General features: G+C 36.2%; 1 protein-coding gene across 6 annotated transcripts in view; it reads right to left on the reverse strand.

Moving 5' to 3' along the window:
* ARAP2 (ArfGAP with RhoGAP domain, ankyrin repeat and PH domain 2) overlaps window positions 1–15,817 on the reverse strand; it is a 181,962-nt gene that overhangs the window by 103,270 nt on the left and 62,875 nt on the right. For all 6 annotated transcript variants that reach the window (XM_027598583.2, XM_027598582.2, XM_027598585.2 and 3 more), the window contains 4 exons: window positions 10,160–10,275; window positions 7,326–7,525; window positions 4,396–4,481; window positions 3,271–3,453 (listed from right to left, as the gene is read on the reverse strand). In XM_027598583.2, the coding sequence (XP_027454384.1) occupies window positions 3,271–3,453; window positions 4,396–4,481; window positions 7,326–7,525; window positions 10,160–10,275 (585 nt within the window). The remainder of the gene's footprint in view (window positions 1–3,270; window positions 3,454–4,395; window positions 4,482–7,325; window positions 7,526–10,159; window positions 10,276–15,817) is intronic.

Here is a 15,817-nt window from a genome sequence, read left to right on the forward strand (position 1 = left end):
TGCATCGGAATCAAACAGCCCGACCTATACCTGACTTTGTACTGATTTGCTAGGTGATCGTAGGCAATCCCTTCACCTGCCTGAGTCTTAGTTTACCTCATCTGCAACCTGAGAGTGTTGGAAAAGATACCAGCTAACATCCCGTCCACTGCAATAGCCTTTGACTGCCCTCCCACATTTAATCACATGTATTTCCTCTTATTCTTCCATCTCCCACTACTGTTTTCCTTCACAGCACAAGGTATTTGTTATGGTCCATTTACTGGACTCCGGCCATTCACGGTTAGTCTCCCTTACTTGACTACAACTCTCATGAATAAAAGAAGCACATTTACGTTTTACTACAATCGTATCCCCAGAACCTAAAAAAGAACTCAGAACTTGTAAGTGTGCAATAAATATCCATCCACTATGAACACAGAATGGAAAAAAGGTAGTCTCTTCAACAAACAGTGTTGGGAAACTGGATAATCACATACAGAAAAATGAAATTGGAGCCTTATCTTATACCATTCACAAAAATGTACTCAAAAGAGATTAAAGACTTAAACATAAGACCTGATACCTTAAAATTCCTAGAAGAAAACACAAGAAAAAGCTCCTTGAAATTGGTCTTGACAGTGACTTCTTGGAGACAACACCAGAAGCACAAGCAACAAAAGAAAAAGATCAATAAGCGGGACTCTGTCAAACTAAAAAGCTGCTTCACATCTGAAGAAAAATCAACAAAATGCAAAGGCAAACCTACAGAATGGGAGTAAATATTTGCAAACCATACATCACATAAGGAGTTAATATCTAAATAAAGAACTCACCAGCTCAAAAACAATCCAATTAAAAAATGGGCAGAGAAACTGAACAGACATTTTTCCAAGACATCCAAATGGTCAACAGTTACATGAAAAGATATTCAACATTATTCATTGGGGAAACCACAATGAAAGATTATCTCACACCTATTAGAATGGTATTAGATCTACAATCTCATGTCTATTAGAACATTATTCACAATAGCCAATATATGGAAACAACCTAAGTATCCATCAACAGATGAATGAATAATGATATGGTGTGTACACACACACACACACACACACACACACACACACACACACACACACACACATACACACACACACAAATACTATTCAGCCATGAGGCATAAGGAAATCCTGCCATTTGGGACAAGGATGGAACCTGAAGGCATAATGTTCAATGAGATTAGCCAGAGAAAGATAAATACTATATATCACTTATATGTAGAACCTAAAAAAGCCAAACTCATAGGAACACAGATTAGAATGTGGTTACCACAGGGTGTCTGGGGGTTAGGGAGATGTTTAAGGGTACAAACTTACAACTAGAAGATAAGTAAGTTCTGAAGATCTAATGAACAGCACAGTAGCTATAATCAATAATACTGTGTTATTTACAGGGTGCCTGGGTGGTTCAGTTGGTTGAGCGACTGCTTTCAGCTCAGGTCATGATCCTGGAGCCCCAGGATCAAGCCCTGCATCAGGCTCCCTGCTCAGCGGGGAGTCTGCTTCTCCCTCTGACCCTCCCCCTCTTGTGCTCTCTCTCTCACTAATAAAGAAAATCTTTAAAAAAAAAAAAATACTGTATTATTTACCTCAAAACTGCTCAGAGACTAGACCTTAAATGTTCTCACTATAAAAAAGAAATGATAATTATGTGATACAATACAATAATTATGTGACATAGCTACAGGGGCAATCATACCGCAATATATAAATGTACCAAATCAACAGGTTGAATAAACTTATACAATGTTGTAGGTAAATTATATCTCAATTAAAAATATGTCTATTCAATAAAATGTATTTTTTGTAAAAATTATTTGCTGACATTAAGAGTACCATTTTTAAGAAGCCCACTGTAGAAATAAATCTCAATGGGTAGACTTCTCTATAATATTCTTAGAATAATTCAATTGCTAGTAATTAATGTAAAACTTATCTAATGGAAACTGTGTGGTGTGGCAGACAGCACTTTATTTGTGGACATTAGTATACCTGATAATAAGATACCCATCACTATCAAAAAGAAAGAGACCATTAGAGGAAGCTATGCCCTGGTTCTCTAATTTCACCAATTATTTCCCCAAATCTACAACTTACTTATTTACATACGTATTTTAGACCTCTGGTGCACAAAATTAATCAAAATCCTTGGCTTATGTACCCTGTTGTTATTATTCCATGTATGTCTGGTATAACTGGTCAATTTTAATAATGTATTTAACACCAATGAAAAGACCACCCAAAACAAAGTATCTCAGTAATAACCTATATAAATAGTTCCCAAACACCATCCCCATACCATCACCCCCTCTCTCCTCTACCTTAGCTGCCCATTCTGAATCCTTCATATTTTATGTGTCATTGCTTTAAAATCATTCAGTGGCCTCACTTTACCATCACCAAGGATGTACAAAGACTAAAAACTTAGTTTAGGGGAACTAATCCAATAGAAATGTAAATCAATTGTATGATCTTGTAATTTCTACAGAAGGATGAAAAAGGCCTTTATTTATTTTCTAAAATGTTCAGCATAATGCTACTTACTTGAGGATTTTTATCCATAAAAATGCCACTAAAAGCATACTAAAAAACTGGGAACCATGAAAGAACATAGTCTCTAAGCACAAAAACAACAGGCATATAAAAGTACATGTATTAAATATCTCTACATGGACGAGCCTCCTAACACATAAGAAATTGAAGCAGCAATTTCAAAAAAGAAATCAGGCAGGATGCTTACCATATCCTTTGCCAAAAGGGTAAAGAACAAGTGGGCAGCAAAAAACAGGGACCAGAAGGTCTGGAATCACTCAGCCAAAGGTAAACACCACTTGGGGTCAATAGCACTAAGCAAAGCATCGCTTGTAACAATACACTGAGTAAATGATGTTTATTTTGGTGACACATTGTCAGCAATGTACAAGCTGAAGTTACGCTTAGTGTCCTGTCCCTAAAATAGGAAAGTTGTCACAGTTCTCAGAATATTGGAGGAGGCCCAAGTTAGCTGGAAACTCATGTTATGGACAAAGAATTTATTCACTATTGATAATGAATTCTTAAGTAAAACAGTGGTAAAATCAATACTACAATCTCACAAATGGAAATAAAATAACATTAAACAATACTTTTATCAAACAGTAAAGGACTTTTTAAAATTCTTTTCAAAATCCCCGACCCATGTTTCAAAAGACATCAAGATCAATGTCTATTGTTATATATTTTTTGATACCTTGTTTAATTCTTCTTTGGTGAGAGATGCCAGTAGGGTCTTTCTGAATCTTCCTTCTTTGTACTTCTGAGTGATAAAGGTTTTTCTCTTTTCTACGGGTGAATCCATATGTAATTCTTCATCTTTTTGAAGATTACCAGCCCAAAAGTCATTTGCTCTTTTGTTTCCAATGACAATAAAGAGCTAAATTGTCAGAAAGTTATAAAACAATATGAGTTCATAAAATGTATTTGAATTTACAAAAACCTGATTTACAGATTAAAATATAACTTAGGGGGTACGTGGGTGGCTCAGTCAGTTAAGCATCCAACTCTTGATTTTGGCTCAGGTCATGATCTCAGGGTCATGAGACCGAGTACCACATAGGGCTCCACACTGAGCATAGAGCCTACTTAAGATTCTCTGTCTCTATCTGCCCCTTCCCTGCCCCCATGTGCATATTCCCCCGCCCAAAAAAATAACTTAGTATAAAATATGCATAAACACATGAAAAACCCACATCTTTCAGGAAGATGGAGTATGAAAGCAGATATTATTTCTATTTTAAATACAGCCTCATTGCTTTTAGTAATGATACAAGATAAGCTAGAAAAGAAACTGCAAGTGACCCAAACTGCAGCAAAAGCATTATTATTTTTTGAAGGTCACATAGAGACAGATTCATTTAAAATGGCCTAGTAGGTGGAGTAACGTGGTTGAGAGGGTTACTGAAATCCAAGAAGAAAATGGAAACTGGAGACAGAAAGTCAGACATGGTGCAGTTAACGACAGAGAATGGCTAAGAGAAAGAATAGAAAATTTTGCCAAATGTTTTCATTCACTTTCTAATATTTTATCCATGCTGGATTAAAAAGAAATTCTGGCTTAAAAAAAAAAATGCTGTCAAGCCTTTAAAAGTAGCTATTACTACTAAATTCCTTGTATTTTATATTTTTAAAATAACTATCTCATCTAAGAAGCATTCTAAAAGTTGAAGTAGGAAGCTACTACTACCAAACAGGTTATAAGACATTTTTACAGTGTGGTGAGAACTTTATCAAAGAGCTCCTAAAGTAATTCATGCCACTCCACTGCTAACTACCACCTGATCCCTGCTAACCACATCCACAGTTAGACTGGACTTACCTCAATGAGTTCATTGCTCCAAATGCTGGCATCCATTTTTAGACTTCTAACCTTGGAATCTTTTGGTCCTAAAGATCTATGTTGTCCTGAAGTCAAGACACAATTGCATTTCTATTTCAATTTGTATGTAAATGTATTTTATCTTTTAAAAAAATATGTGTACGCATTCATGTATGTGTGCGTGTATATACCTTTTCAACTTAAAACACATCAATATCTAATTTCCTAATGCCAATAGCATTAAAAGTAGTGGTGATAATTATACAGAAATCCCAACCACAATGAAGATAACAGTAGTCATCTTCATCACTACCCTGTAGTGGTATAAAACTACAGTTTTAAAACTAGGTATATATGTATACCAATATGTACGTGTGTATATTCATCACTTGGTAATTAACTAGCAATTAGAGGTTACTGAAAACCTTTATAATAGGTTTGTTTAAATTCCATGTATGTAAATATAGATATCCTTTTACTGTTAAAAAAAAAAACTAGCAACAACTCTAATAAACATGTATCTAAAAATATGAAGTGGATTCTTTATTCTACTTATATGCCTAAAAGAGAATAAGAGCCCAGCATTCTATTACAATCGATTCAGTTATGCTGTGTAATCATCATTCAGTCATTACTGGGCACCCAGGAATGTGTCTCAGGCTTTCTAGGCTGAGGAGAGAATAAGGTATTCAAGACACTGTCCCTATCTTAATGATTTTTTGCCTATGAGCCTGAAAGTTCATTCCTCTCTCTACATTAGGTAAGAGGGTCCTTTCCTCCTTTAAAATGGTAACTACTTAGAGCACAAAGTCTTAAAATCCCAATGGCAGAAATATGCATAGGTTTGCATTTATAAAGACCAACTAAAGGCAACACTGAAAACAGGTAGAACTGGAAAGAACCCCTGGAGTCTCGGAGGCAAAAAAAAAAAAAAAAAAAAGAATCTGAGTTGAGACAAGCAGGAGGAGCAACAAAAGGGAGGGCAGATTCAGAAATCCTGAGGCGATAAAAACTGCTGAGACTTGGTTGGCTTTAAGAGAGGGGAAGGGTCAAGAGGGTCTCTCAGGTTTTAGGCTTGAATGTGGGGTAGACAGTATTGCTTCTGACCAAGATTTAGAATAAATGAGAATGTTCAGTTTTATGTAATGAGCCGGGCAGCAATGAGAGCTTCATTTTTCACATGCTGTTTTTGAAGTATCTTGGGCACATCCAAGAAAAGAGTCCAGTAGGTAGACCCACAAGTACAATGTCCAACATGGTGAGAACTGTCCACTCATAAGTGAGTGCTGAACTTAAAATGATAAATAACATGAACCAGGAACACTGGAATGAAAGAGAACTGAGGATGTAACCCAAAGGAACACATGAATTTCAGGACCAGGCAAAGGAAAAGTAACCTGAAAAAGGATGACCAGAGTATTAAGAACACACAGAGAAAATGGTATTTTGGAAGGTAAGGGAGGATGGGAAGTCACAGAGAGACACACTGGTCAAATACTGAAGTGCCAAATACTGCAGAGAAGACAATAAAGATAGGAACGGACCACACAGAAACGGAGAGGGACACATGGTGAAAACATTTTTACTGGACTACAGAGAAGAGAAAACTGATCATAGGATGAAGAAAAACAAGGAAGTTAAAGAAATGAAGGAAATCTGTGCAGAATTCTACTCTTGAAAGTACCCTGTCTGTGAAGAGAAAAGAGACAGAATGATACATACAGGGAAACGGGAAGTTTTCAGGAAGCTAGTGTCAACAGACAGACATGCATTAGTATATATGCGAAACAAAAGAAACCATGGTTGAATAATTACAGAGAAGGAATAAGCGATGAGGTGAGGATCGTGAGAAGAGAAGAAAGAAGCAGAAGACATGAGTAGAAACAATAGCCTCGGACAACACAAAGGCTCTCTTCCAATGAGACTGGAGAGGAAAAAAGCTTGGGACGAAATACAAAGTAGAGGGGGATTAGCTGATGCTTTTTCTTGTTGCCATTGATGTTAATTAGCTCCTGAGAAAATCTAGTTTTGTTAAGAACTGTGGAAGCACAGAACTCTTGGAAAGTATTAAGGATTGAAGAAACTGTCCTAGCCTTTCCTCTGAGGTAGTGCTCCTCCTCCGTATTCTCTCAATGAAACCTGTGCCCAACTCCGGTCTTGCCATTATCATATTCTACTGCAATGAACTGTAATTCTACTGCAATATCAATCTCTTATACATTTTTTTAATTCCCAGGACCAGCGTAGTACCTGGTAAAGCTAGGATGCTGACATAAAGTTTAGGATATGACTAAGTTTTTCCAAGACCTCTATGACCACACAGCTAAGCTGGAGTCCATTCCCTCCACTCACTGGAACAACTATGAACCCCCAAATACACTGAGCTGTCAGATGGTCTATAAGCTGTAAAGTCACAATAAGATAACCAGTCATAGTACTGGTTACTGTCAGAAACCTGAATACTCTTTGGAAATGCTTCTAGATAAACACTCTCATTAGAGGAGATATAGGATCTGCTGTACCAAGTTTAGAGCTCAGAATGACCTTGATATGAAATACACATCTTACAAAATATGATTGGGGGAAAGTGGGCAAATCATGCAAAGATGCAGGTATGTTCAGGGTGCATTCTGGAACACACTCACCTTAAAATCTAAAAATTTCAACACTGTCTTTTTAATATGCACACATAGACCAGGAGGCACACAAAATGATTACATGCTTAAAAAATCAATTTTTACGTCTAAGTCATTCATAAGAGAATGACTTAGAACTATAAGACATTTCTAAATTTAATTGAAATGTAAAAGCCTCCTCCGTTTTTATTTTTCACAACTGTTGGCTGGGACACATTGCGTATGACAATAAAGAGCATTCATGAGTGCCAATCTGCTACCAAACAGTGCTGAGCATAACTTATCACTAATTACCTGCACACTTCTTACAGATGACAACACAGAGATTGATGGATGCCCAGTCAGGGTCCGGGGCTTTACAATCGGCACAGCTCCTGTTGGACTCGTTGAACCAAATCTTCTCAGCTACCTCATAATCAGAGAGAGTTTCTGCTATCGATTGCTGCACAGCTTCAATCCACTCTTGTTTCTCTTTTTCAGACTCGGCTGTAAAGCTGAAACAATTAATGTTTCTGCGTTATCGATCTCTCTTGTAAAGGCCAATTAAGTGGTGTGTTCAGTTTGCATATTCATTTCACTCACAAATTAAACAGCAGTTGAAAAATATGCCTCCCAGGCAGCTGAATAGTCTTTTCTGTTAAAAATCATCTAATTTAAAAATCCATTTTTTTCCTTTAACATCCCACATTGTTTATGAATTTGTTTACATATCTTGAACCAAAATTAATATGTACATTTTTCTGACCAGGATATAAAAATTGCCTTGTTAGGTCAAGAGCTTAAATGAGAGGCCATGTTTCCTAAGCAGTGGTTATATAATAATCAATGAGATACTGGCTGAGTTTCAGACTTTCAGGACTATTGGATTATTTTGCCAAGAAAGTATGCCATGATAGTCTGAAACTAAATTATCAAAAACACCCACCAGAAATTTTGATTTTTTCAGTCTTAAAAATAGATTTTCTTTTCTAATTAGAAGAATGTCCAGATGGCTTTAAGAAACTGAGAAATCAAAAAAGTTTCAAATGATTACTATTCTAACGGAATTCTAACTCATTTTTAGCCATGTTCTGATTTATCCTAATTTTTAGTGTTTATTGGATACCTGAGTAAAAGGATAAAACATTAACCATGGGTTCACTCCAAGAAATGTTTAGTGAGTATCTGCAATGTGTCAGGAAATGTGCTACAGTGCTCCAAACTTGGCCAATGACCCGCAAAATGTTTCACATTAATGTTTTCTGTTTGAAGATGAAAATGTTTTGAAATATAATGAAAATAACAGATGACTAACATATTCCAAATAATCCATAAGGAAACTGAGAGGCCTACAATGGATATTTTCTGAAGCACTTTATGTTGCCATCATCAGCATAATATTCATAAACTTCTTTGTGGTTTCCACTTTTACGTAGAGATTGGTCACGGCCAATATGGCACAATGGTCTTTGCACCTGGGTTACTGGTACACAGATTCTAAAACTCTTGGAGTGACAACTGCCTTTTGTATGCTTGTGAGATAATTTGTGGCTGGCGGACTTAATAGCTTTAGGATGGGAGCTGGCCACCACAAAGACCAAGATGTGATTAGAGGGTTGGAACTTCCAGCCCCCCCACCCCCCAACCTCTAGGGATGGGAGAGGTGCTAGCAATTGAGTTAATCAACAAAGACAAAGGATTTAATCAATCATGCCTACAGAATGAAACACCCCCCCACCCCATAATAACCCCTGAACAACAGGATTCAGAAAGCTTCCGGGCTGATGAATGCATTAAAGTGTTGAAAGAGTGATGTACCCAGAGAAGGCATGGAAGTTCTGTACCTTGTTTGTGTGGCTCTCCCATGTGGATGTTCCTGAGATGCATTCTTTCTAATAAACTGGCAATAATTAATTAAACTGCTCTCCTGAGTTCTGACAAGCCATTCTCACGAATTAGTGAACCTGGGGAGTTGGGGTCTTGGGAATCCCAATTTGCAGCCAAGTTAGAACAAAGCATGGGTAAGCTGAGGACCCAGTACTTGTGACTGGAGTCTGAATTGAAGGCAGCTTTGTGGAATGGAACCCTTAAACTTGTGGGGTCTAATGCTCACGCCAAGTAGCTGCTGTCGGAATAGGACTGAATCCCAACACCCGGTTGGGATCTGGAGGCATGGAGAATTGGTTGGTGTGAGGAAAAAGCCCACCACATATTTTGTGTCAGAAATACTATGAGTAAAAAGAGCTCAGCCAATGCCTACATTTTCAGTTGAGGCTTGAATCTGCCTATGTGAAAATGAAGTTTGTTATTCTTTAGGTGATTATTTTTTCATCAAAATTTGAGCCAGCAGACACATCTGACAGATGAAATGGAACATCAGACTTGGGAGTATTTTTGAAATTGCTAAGTAATTGTTCGTCCTTCAAAGGTCTCTGACCCGCATACTACCCTGTGATATCCTGATTATTTGTAACAAATGAATTAATGTGGGTGAACTCACAGATACTGACTTAATGCCTCTTCTGTGTACCAAAGCTATGGAGTCATTATAGATTATTAAAACATATTAGGAACTTGAAGTTTTCTTTTTCATTGTCATATGAAGTAATTACTAGATTACCGTAACACAAAACATATAATAAACTGTTAAAATATTTGATCAATAAGTACCACGAGATCCATCAGCATTATTTCAATCAGGAGCTCCTTTTAGGAAATCATTATGGAGCAACTGTAATCAGGAATTGATTTTAAAGGAAGACTACATCTGGGTAGGCTAAAAGAAGGTAAATAAAAATACAGCTTAAAGACAATGTAGTACTCTCATTCCTTCAAAATGTGAAGGAATTTTTCATATACTTGTTGATAAAAAATTAATATATTTATCAAGCATACTAAGAAAAAAAGGTATTAAAAAAAGAAACGTCCCAAATCTCATGAAATTAGTAACTTTGCAGGTTGTGTGATAATTCAAGTCACTTTCATGAGGTGTTTTCACATACCGGTTAATAAATTAGATAATATAGAAAACAATGAACATGATTTTATTATGTGATCTATAAGAAATAAAACCACCACTAGCAATGTAAAAGTAGATCGCCCAAGCTTTCTTGGAATAACACAAACACAAAAGTTTAAATATAGCTTACCTAAAACTCCTGTAGGGAGTGATTATTTCAAAAGACTGTTTTACAGTTCGGTCCACTTGCTTTACATTTGCTACATTCATAGGAATTATGGTAATACCAAGTCCACTCTTAAAATCCTAGTTGGGAGAAAAAAATATGTAACAACATTATAAAGAAACAAAAATATGGATTTTGCAAGTACAATTATATTCTTTAAAATCCATTATATACTACTAAATTTTACTACACATATACATGTAGAATTAAGTAAGTCATTAAAAATGGATTGACAGTGGTTTTCTTATTTTAGGTAGGCACTCCGATCCACGCTAACCCAGTGCCATTGCAAGCTGGAGAGCCGGGCTACTGATCAAGTACAGACTTCTTTCACATGAAATGTTAAGCTGACTAGGACACAGACTGTGAACAGTACATGCTTGCTTTTCTAAGTTAGGCACTTTTTCATCCTTATCTATTCAGTAAAGGAAACTAAGAGTTAACTAGCCCTTGGCATGTGCCTAGCAATTTCTAAGTAGGGGAGTCAAATGACACTGTGAGGCTGCTATAATTACTACTTATAAGAAAGTAGGAAAAACTGAGGCCCAAAGAGATGAAAGTCACTTAGAAAGTGCAGCTAGTTGTATGTGGCAGAAAGTGACTGAAACCCAAGCTGATTATTCTTTGTTTTACTCTGTGATGTGACCTCTGCTCTGTCACATTATTTTTCTCATTTACTCTCAAACAAAAGCATTACTTATTTTATAATTTTATTTCATTCCCAATATTTTATTACTTTCCTATTCCCTCAATTAAATTCTTAAGCTCTTTTAATGCAATTTTGGTATGAAAAGTGCCATTTGTTCAATACCTATAGCCCCTCTGTTCAGTTTGTCCCACCAAAATTAGAAACTGTACAAAAGGCTACAAGGTCTACCTTCTAAAAGCATTAAAGTTTGAAATATTGTTATCTAATCATAAGGGTTTGGGAATTTGATTTATCAAATAATCTCAACACTTTAAAAATATAGTTATTCTCTACTTCAAAAGATTTACCCATGTAAACAGGTTCAGATTAAATGTGCTCTAAATTCCGAAATTCAAATTGACTAGAAAAAGTAGCCATACTAAAGACAGGCTACAAAAAATATTGGTTCATTTTCAGTAAGAATACTTCTGGCAGAGACTGTGAAAGTTCACAGGACTTCTCTCAACAGGCTAAAAGTAAAAGTACTATTTTCCCAACTCCCTTGCAAGCTAGAATGGGTCATATGCCTTAGTTTTGGTCAATAAAATATAAAAAATTCCTGAGGTGGGAGTTGGGGGGAGGGAATAAATCTTGGAAGAAGAAAGACTTTAACCCCTCGCCATTCCATCTTCTTAGAAAATAACATCTAGGAGCACAGAAGCTGTTAGAATCCTCGAAATGAAAAGCCTGAGGACAAATTCTTGTACCTAAGGATGCCAGAATGAGAAAAAAAGGTAGGAAGAACCTTGTTCCCTGGTGGCATCAGCTCTCTGCTGCCTACACCAAGAGATTTGTTAAAACAAACCCCTATCAATTTAAGCGATCCTTTGGGTTTTTGTCATTTGATACTGAAGCATTCCTAATAAATTAAGTGAAATAAAATAGTAACAAATCTCCCCCACTTGTAAAAGTATCCAGAGTTTTCATTCATAAATTGCAGAAAAGCCTCTCTTCATATTTTTAACATGTTAAGTTAGAATAAGGAAATGACGCATTTATAAAATGTATCATTAATTTGATTTTTTTTCCTATGAAAGTACAAATAGCTTGTTATGTTAGGAGAAACAAGCCAGAAACTGAGAGTCAATAATATAAAAGAAGATGCACCAACATGCTAAGTGTTACAAAATAATCAGAAAAATGTAATATACTTCCAATTCGTATGGCAAACTCACCTATAAATCAATACTTAATGTGATCTATATGGACAAGGAGAATCAAATAGGTTCAGTGTTGTACTTACTTACTACAATTAAAAAAAAAAAATTCTCAATTGTCCATATCAGTGTTCTTGCTGGATAACAATTGTTGGAGAAACTTCCAAAGCAAGTGACTGGACACTCAAGCTCTTTTATAAATGAAGAAATAAAGCAGGGGGTTTTCTTGTGTTGTTTTTATGGGTTTTTGTTTTTTTTTTTTAGTTGTAGTTCACAATGTAACATTAGTTTTGAGTGTGCAAACAGTGATTCCACAATCCTATAAATTGTGCTATGCTCACCACAAGTGTAGCTACCGTACGTCAGGCAAGGTTGGATATTTCAAAAACAGCTATCTGATGGCCCGACTTGATACAGTAGTAACTCTAGAACAGACTGCATGTCCTTCCAACAGTTATCCATAATGGAGACCTGACAAGAGCTGGATATGCACTGTTACCTTCTATGCCAAGTTATATTCTCTGATGAGTGCCCGGCTTGCAGGTACTCTGTGTTAGGAAGGACAGAGATACCTACTCAATCCATCAGACTAGCAAATGGCAAGAGTAACAATGTTTTATGGATACTGATGAACCTTATCCAGGCTCAGGCCTGAAGTGGTAGCCCCTCATTTCTACAAGCAAGTTGTGAAATGTCTACATATAAAGCTGCAATTTCTGTGAAAAAATAAGTGAGGGTGGGCTCTAGACCCCAAATTTCTTTCGAGCAAGGCAAAAATGATTTTTTTTAGCCTGGAAGAAAACTGTAACCCATTTATCAGTTGCTGGCCATGGCCATATGGTTTTGAGTAATTAGAGTATCTTCTGAATTCATTGGTACAAATGGACTGTAACATGTACAGCAGAGGAACAAAATAAATGTCCGTGCTCTTCAGAGCTTTTAAATATGAAACAACTGTGTTTCTTATTAAAAATATTTGTGGTGACATTAAGCCACGTTTTCAGACTGTATTTAGGAACATACTAAGAATATATCTAATTCCTCAATGCTCCCTCCAACCCTGAGATTCTTATCCCCTGAAGCGGAAAGCAGAGTTTAAGAATCTCCAGTTAAAAAGCAAAACTACAACCCCGTGATTCCCATATGCAGCCTATGTTGAGAAAAACTGAATCAGACAGCAGAACCAGCTGCAGAATCTAGACAGGATGAGTCTGCAATATTTAAATACCAGGATATCAACAATTCCTTCTGCCTTCTGTAGAGCACAAGAAAAGGCATGCAGTGATTATACAAAAATCATTTGAAATCGTTAAGGCTACTAGACTTTCCAAAGGAAGTGAAACTTGACCAGATCACTGACAAAACCCAGACTAGCTTGATAAGGTACACCTCTCTGGCTTCAGTTCACTCATTTGCAGGATGGGGAGAACAGTAGTACGGACACTTCTTCAGGGTGGGGAGGATTAAATCAACACATTAAATGTGCTTAGAAGAACACCAGGCAGGCAATGAGTGCTACACAGACCTAGTTAGCTACTGTTACCATTCTTGTTAGTTTCTACCTCTTGGATTTGAAACCAAGTGAACATATTATCTATGAAAAAGTTAATTACAAGAAAACACATATTTAAGGTAACTAGCAAGCATATATAAATTTTTTAAAATGGGGTGGAAAAAAATAAAAATGGGGTGGAAGGCAAATGTTAAAAAATAAATTACCCTTTAACTACAATCTGATTGTCAGTAATAGTCTCATTTTGAAAAAGAGGCACGTCAGGGAGAAGCCACACTTTTCAACACTTAAAACGCTATAAGCTGGATAGAAAAAAACAGGAGCATGAAAATTCAGCGGGTAGAATATTACCATAGAAAGCAAAAAGCTAAAAACAGATTCTGAACAATATCTTACATTTAACTTGCTATCACAGAATGTGGGATCTCAGAAAGCATGAATCCCTCCATCAGCACTACTGTAACAATGGCACTGCTTGGCGAACAGATTTGGACAACCTGCAAGGGTGGTCAGCACCGTGTTGGCACTGGGAGTCAGACGTGGGGGAGAATCCTGGCTAAGCCATTTACTGGCTGTCCGACTACTACCAAGCTATTTACTTTATCTAGACCTCAGCTTCCTCATTTATAAAAACACAGTAATATCTACCTTCTACAGCACGGTTGTAAAAACTGAGTGCCACATAACTGAAGGGTCTAATACAAACAGACAATTCTTTCATTTATGAGTTCTAAACCCAGAATCTGTCTTCAATAAAAGTATCTCCATTTTATTTATAAGGACTGAAATTATTCACACCAATGATTCTATAGTGTATATACTCGGTTTAGAATGAATGGTAAGTATTTACCAAGATGCTGAAATGGGTTATTTGTATGAATTTGTAGCAACAGAACCTGGTTAAAACTACATTTTGAAACTACACAGCGGAAGAGCAAAATAAAAGTTTGATTCCTAACCGGGAAAATTAAAGAAGGGTTTGTTAACCCCAAATTTGCTGAAATCTCAAACCTATTTTTGGAAATACTGGATGCCAGGTTTCCATGCCAGAAATTTAAGAACTTGGTGCTTAAACATTTGTTGAAAACAGATGTGGCATTGTATGACATTGGCACCACATTTCCGGGGAAATACCAGATGCAGAGTTTGGCCAGATACAGAACCCAGAGAATCTGAGGCCACCACCTACATCCTGCTGCTTCTTTCTTTGCTACTCAACCCACAGCCCTATGAGGTCTATTTAAATTCTGTTAGAGTTTCATTCCCCTGCCAGACACCAGGAACATTATGTAGGGGGAATGAGGGGGAACGAGTCTCTTGTTATACCCTGATTTGAAAATGTTTAATCAAGTAAATTTATATAGTTAAATCCTCAATGCCACAATTATCATTAAATGGATACACAGACCCACCAAGCAAGACATCTGGTTGTAACGAATTCACTAATACTAACATGATCCTGAAAAAAACTTATCACAAAAAAAGATAAAAAAAAAATAAATGGGGGAGACTGGCTGTCGGAACAACCTAACAAATGGAAACCAAAGCCAATTATCTTAAATGTGCCTCACATCCATTTGCAGAAATTTCATTCAAATAGCAATACCATGTATGTAACACTACATATACTTCAGTGTACATTCAGATTTTATTATCTCATTTGAAATTTTAAATACTGGGTTATATACTACATCCACATCATCAAGGCAGATAAATTTATAAAATAATTATTTACCAGAATATAGAAAATCTATAAGCTTTGAAATGAAAAGCAGTTTAATTATAATAAAATTTCTACACAATAAAAATTAACTGAAGAATGAAAAGTAAGCGATAGCTCAGAAAAGCAGTTACAGAAAATGACCTGACGATTAATTATCTTTATTATATGAAGAGCTTAAAGAAATTGTCAGGAAAGACAATAAAATCCCAATAAATAAAAGGAAAAAGAAAATCAAGAGACAAGTCACAGAAAAGAGAGTAACTTAAAAACAAATTTAAAAAAAATGGTAAGCTCTATAGACAAGAAAAACAGCTGTAAATGACCACTCATTCAACAAGTTTCATTCTGCAAAATGTTTACTGAGTGTCAGCTATGGGCCTGAAACTCCTGAAGACATAACAGTGAATAAACCATCACACCATTAATTTGAGAATATAAAAATTACAACACGTTTAAGGTTAAAATCAAGCTGGTACCTAGTTCATGTAGCTAACAGCATTTAAAATGTAAACAATTCTTTAGGAAAAGGTCATAGAAGTCC

The sequence above is a fragment of the Zalophus californianus genome, chromosome 2 (assembly GCF_009762305.2).
Source record: "Zalophus californianus isolate mZalCal1 chromosome 2, mZalCal1.pri.v2, whole genome shotgun sequence".
Classification (NCBI taxonomy): domain Eukaryota; kingdom Metazoa; phylum Chordata; class Mammalia; order Carnivora; family Otariidae; genus Zalophus; species Zalophus californianus.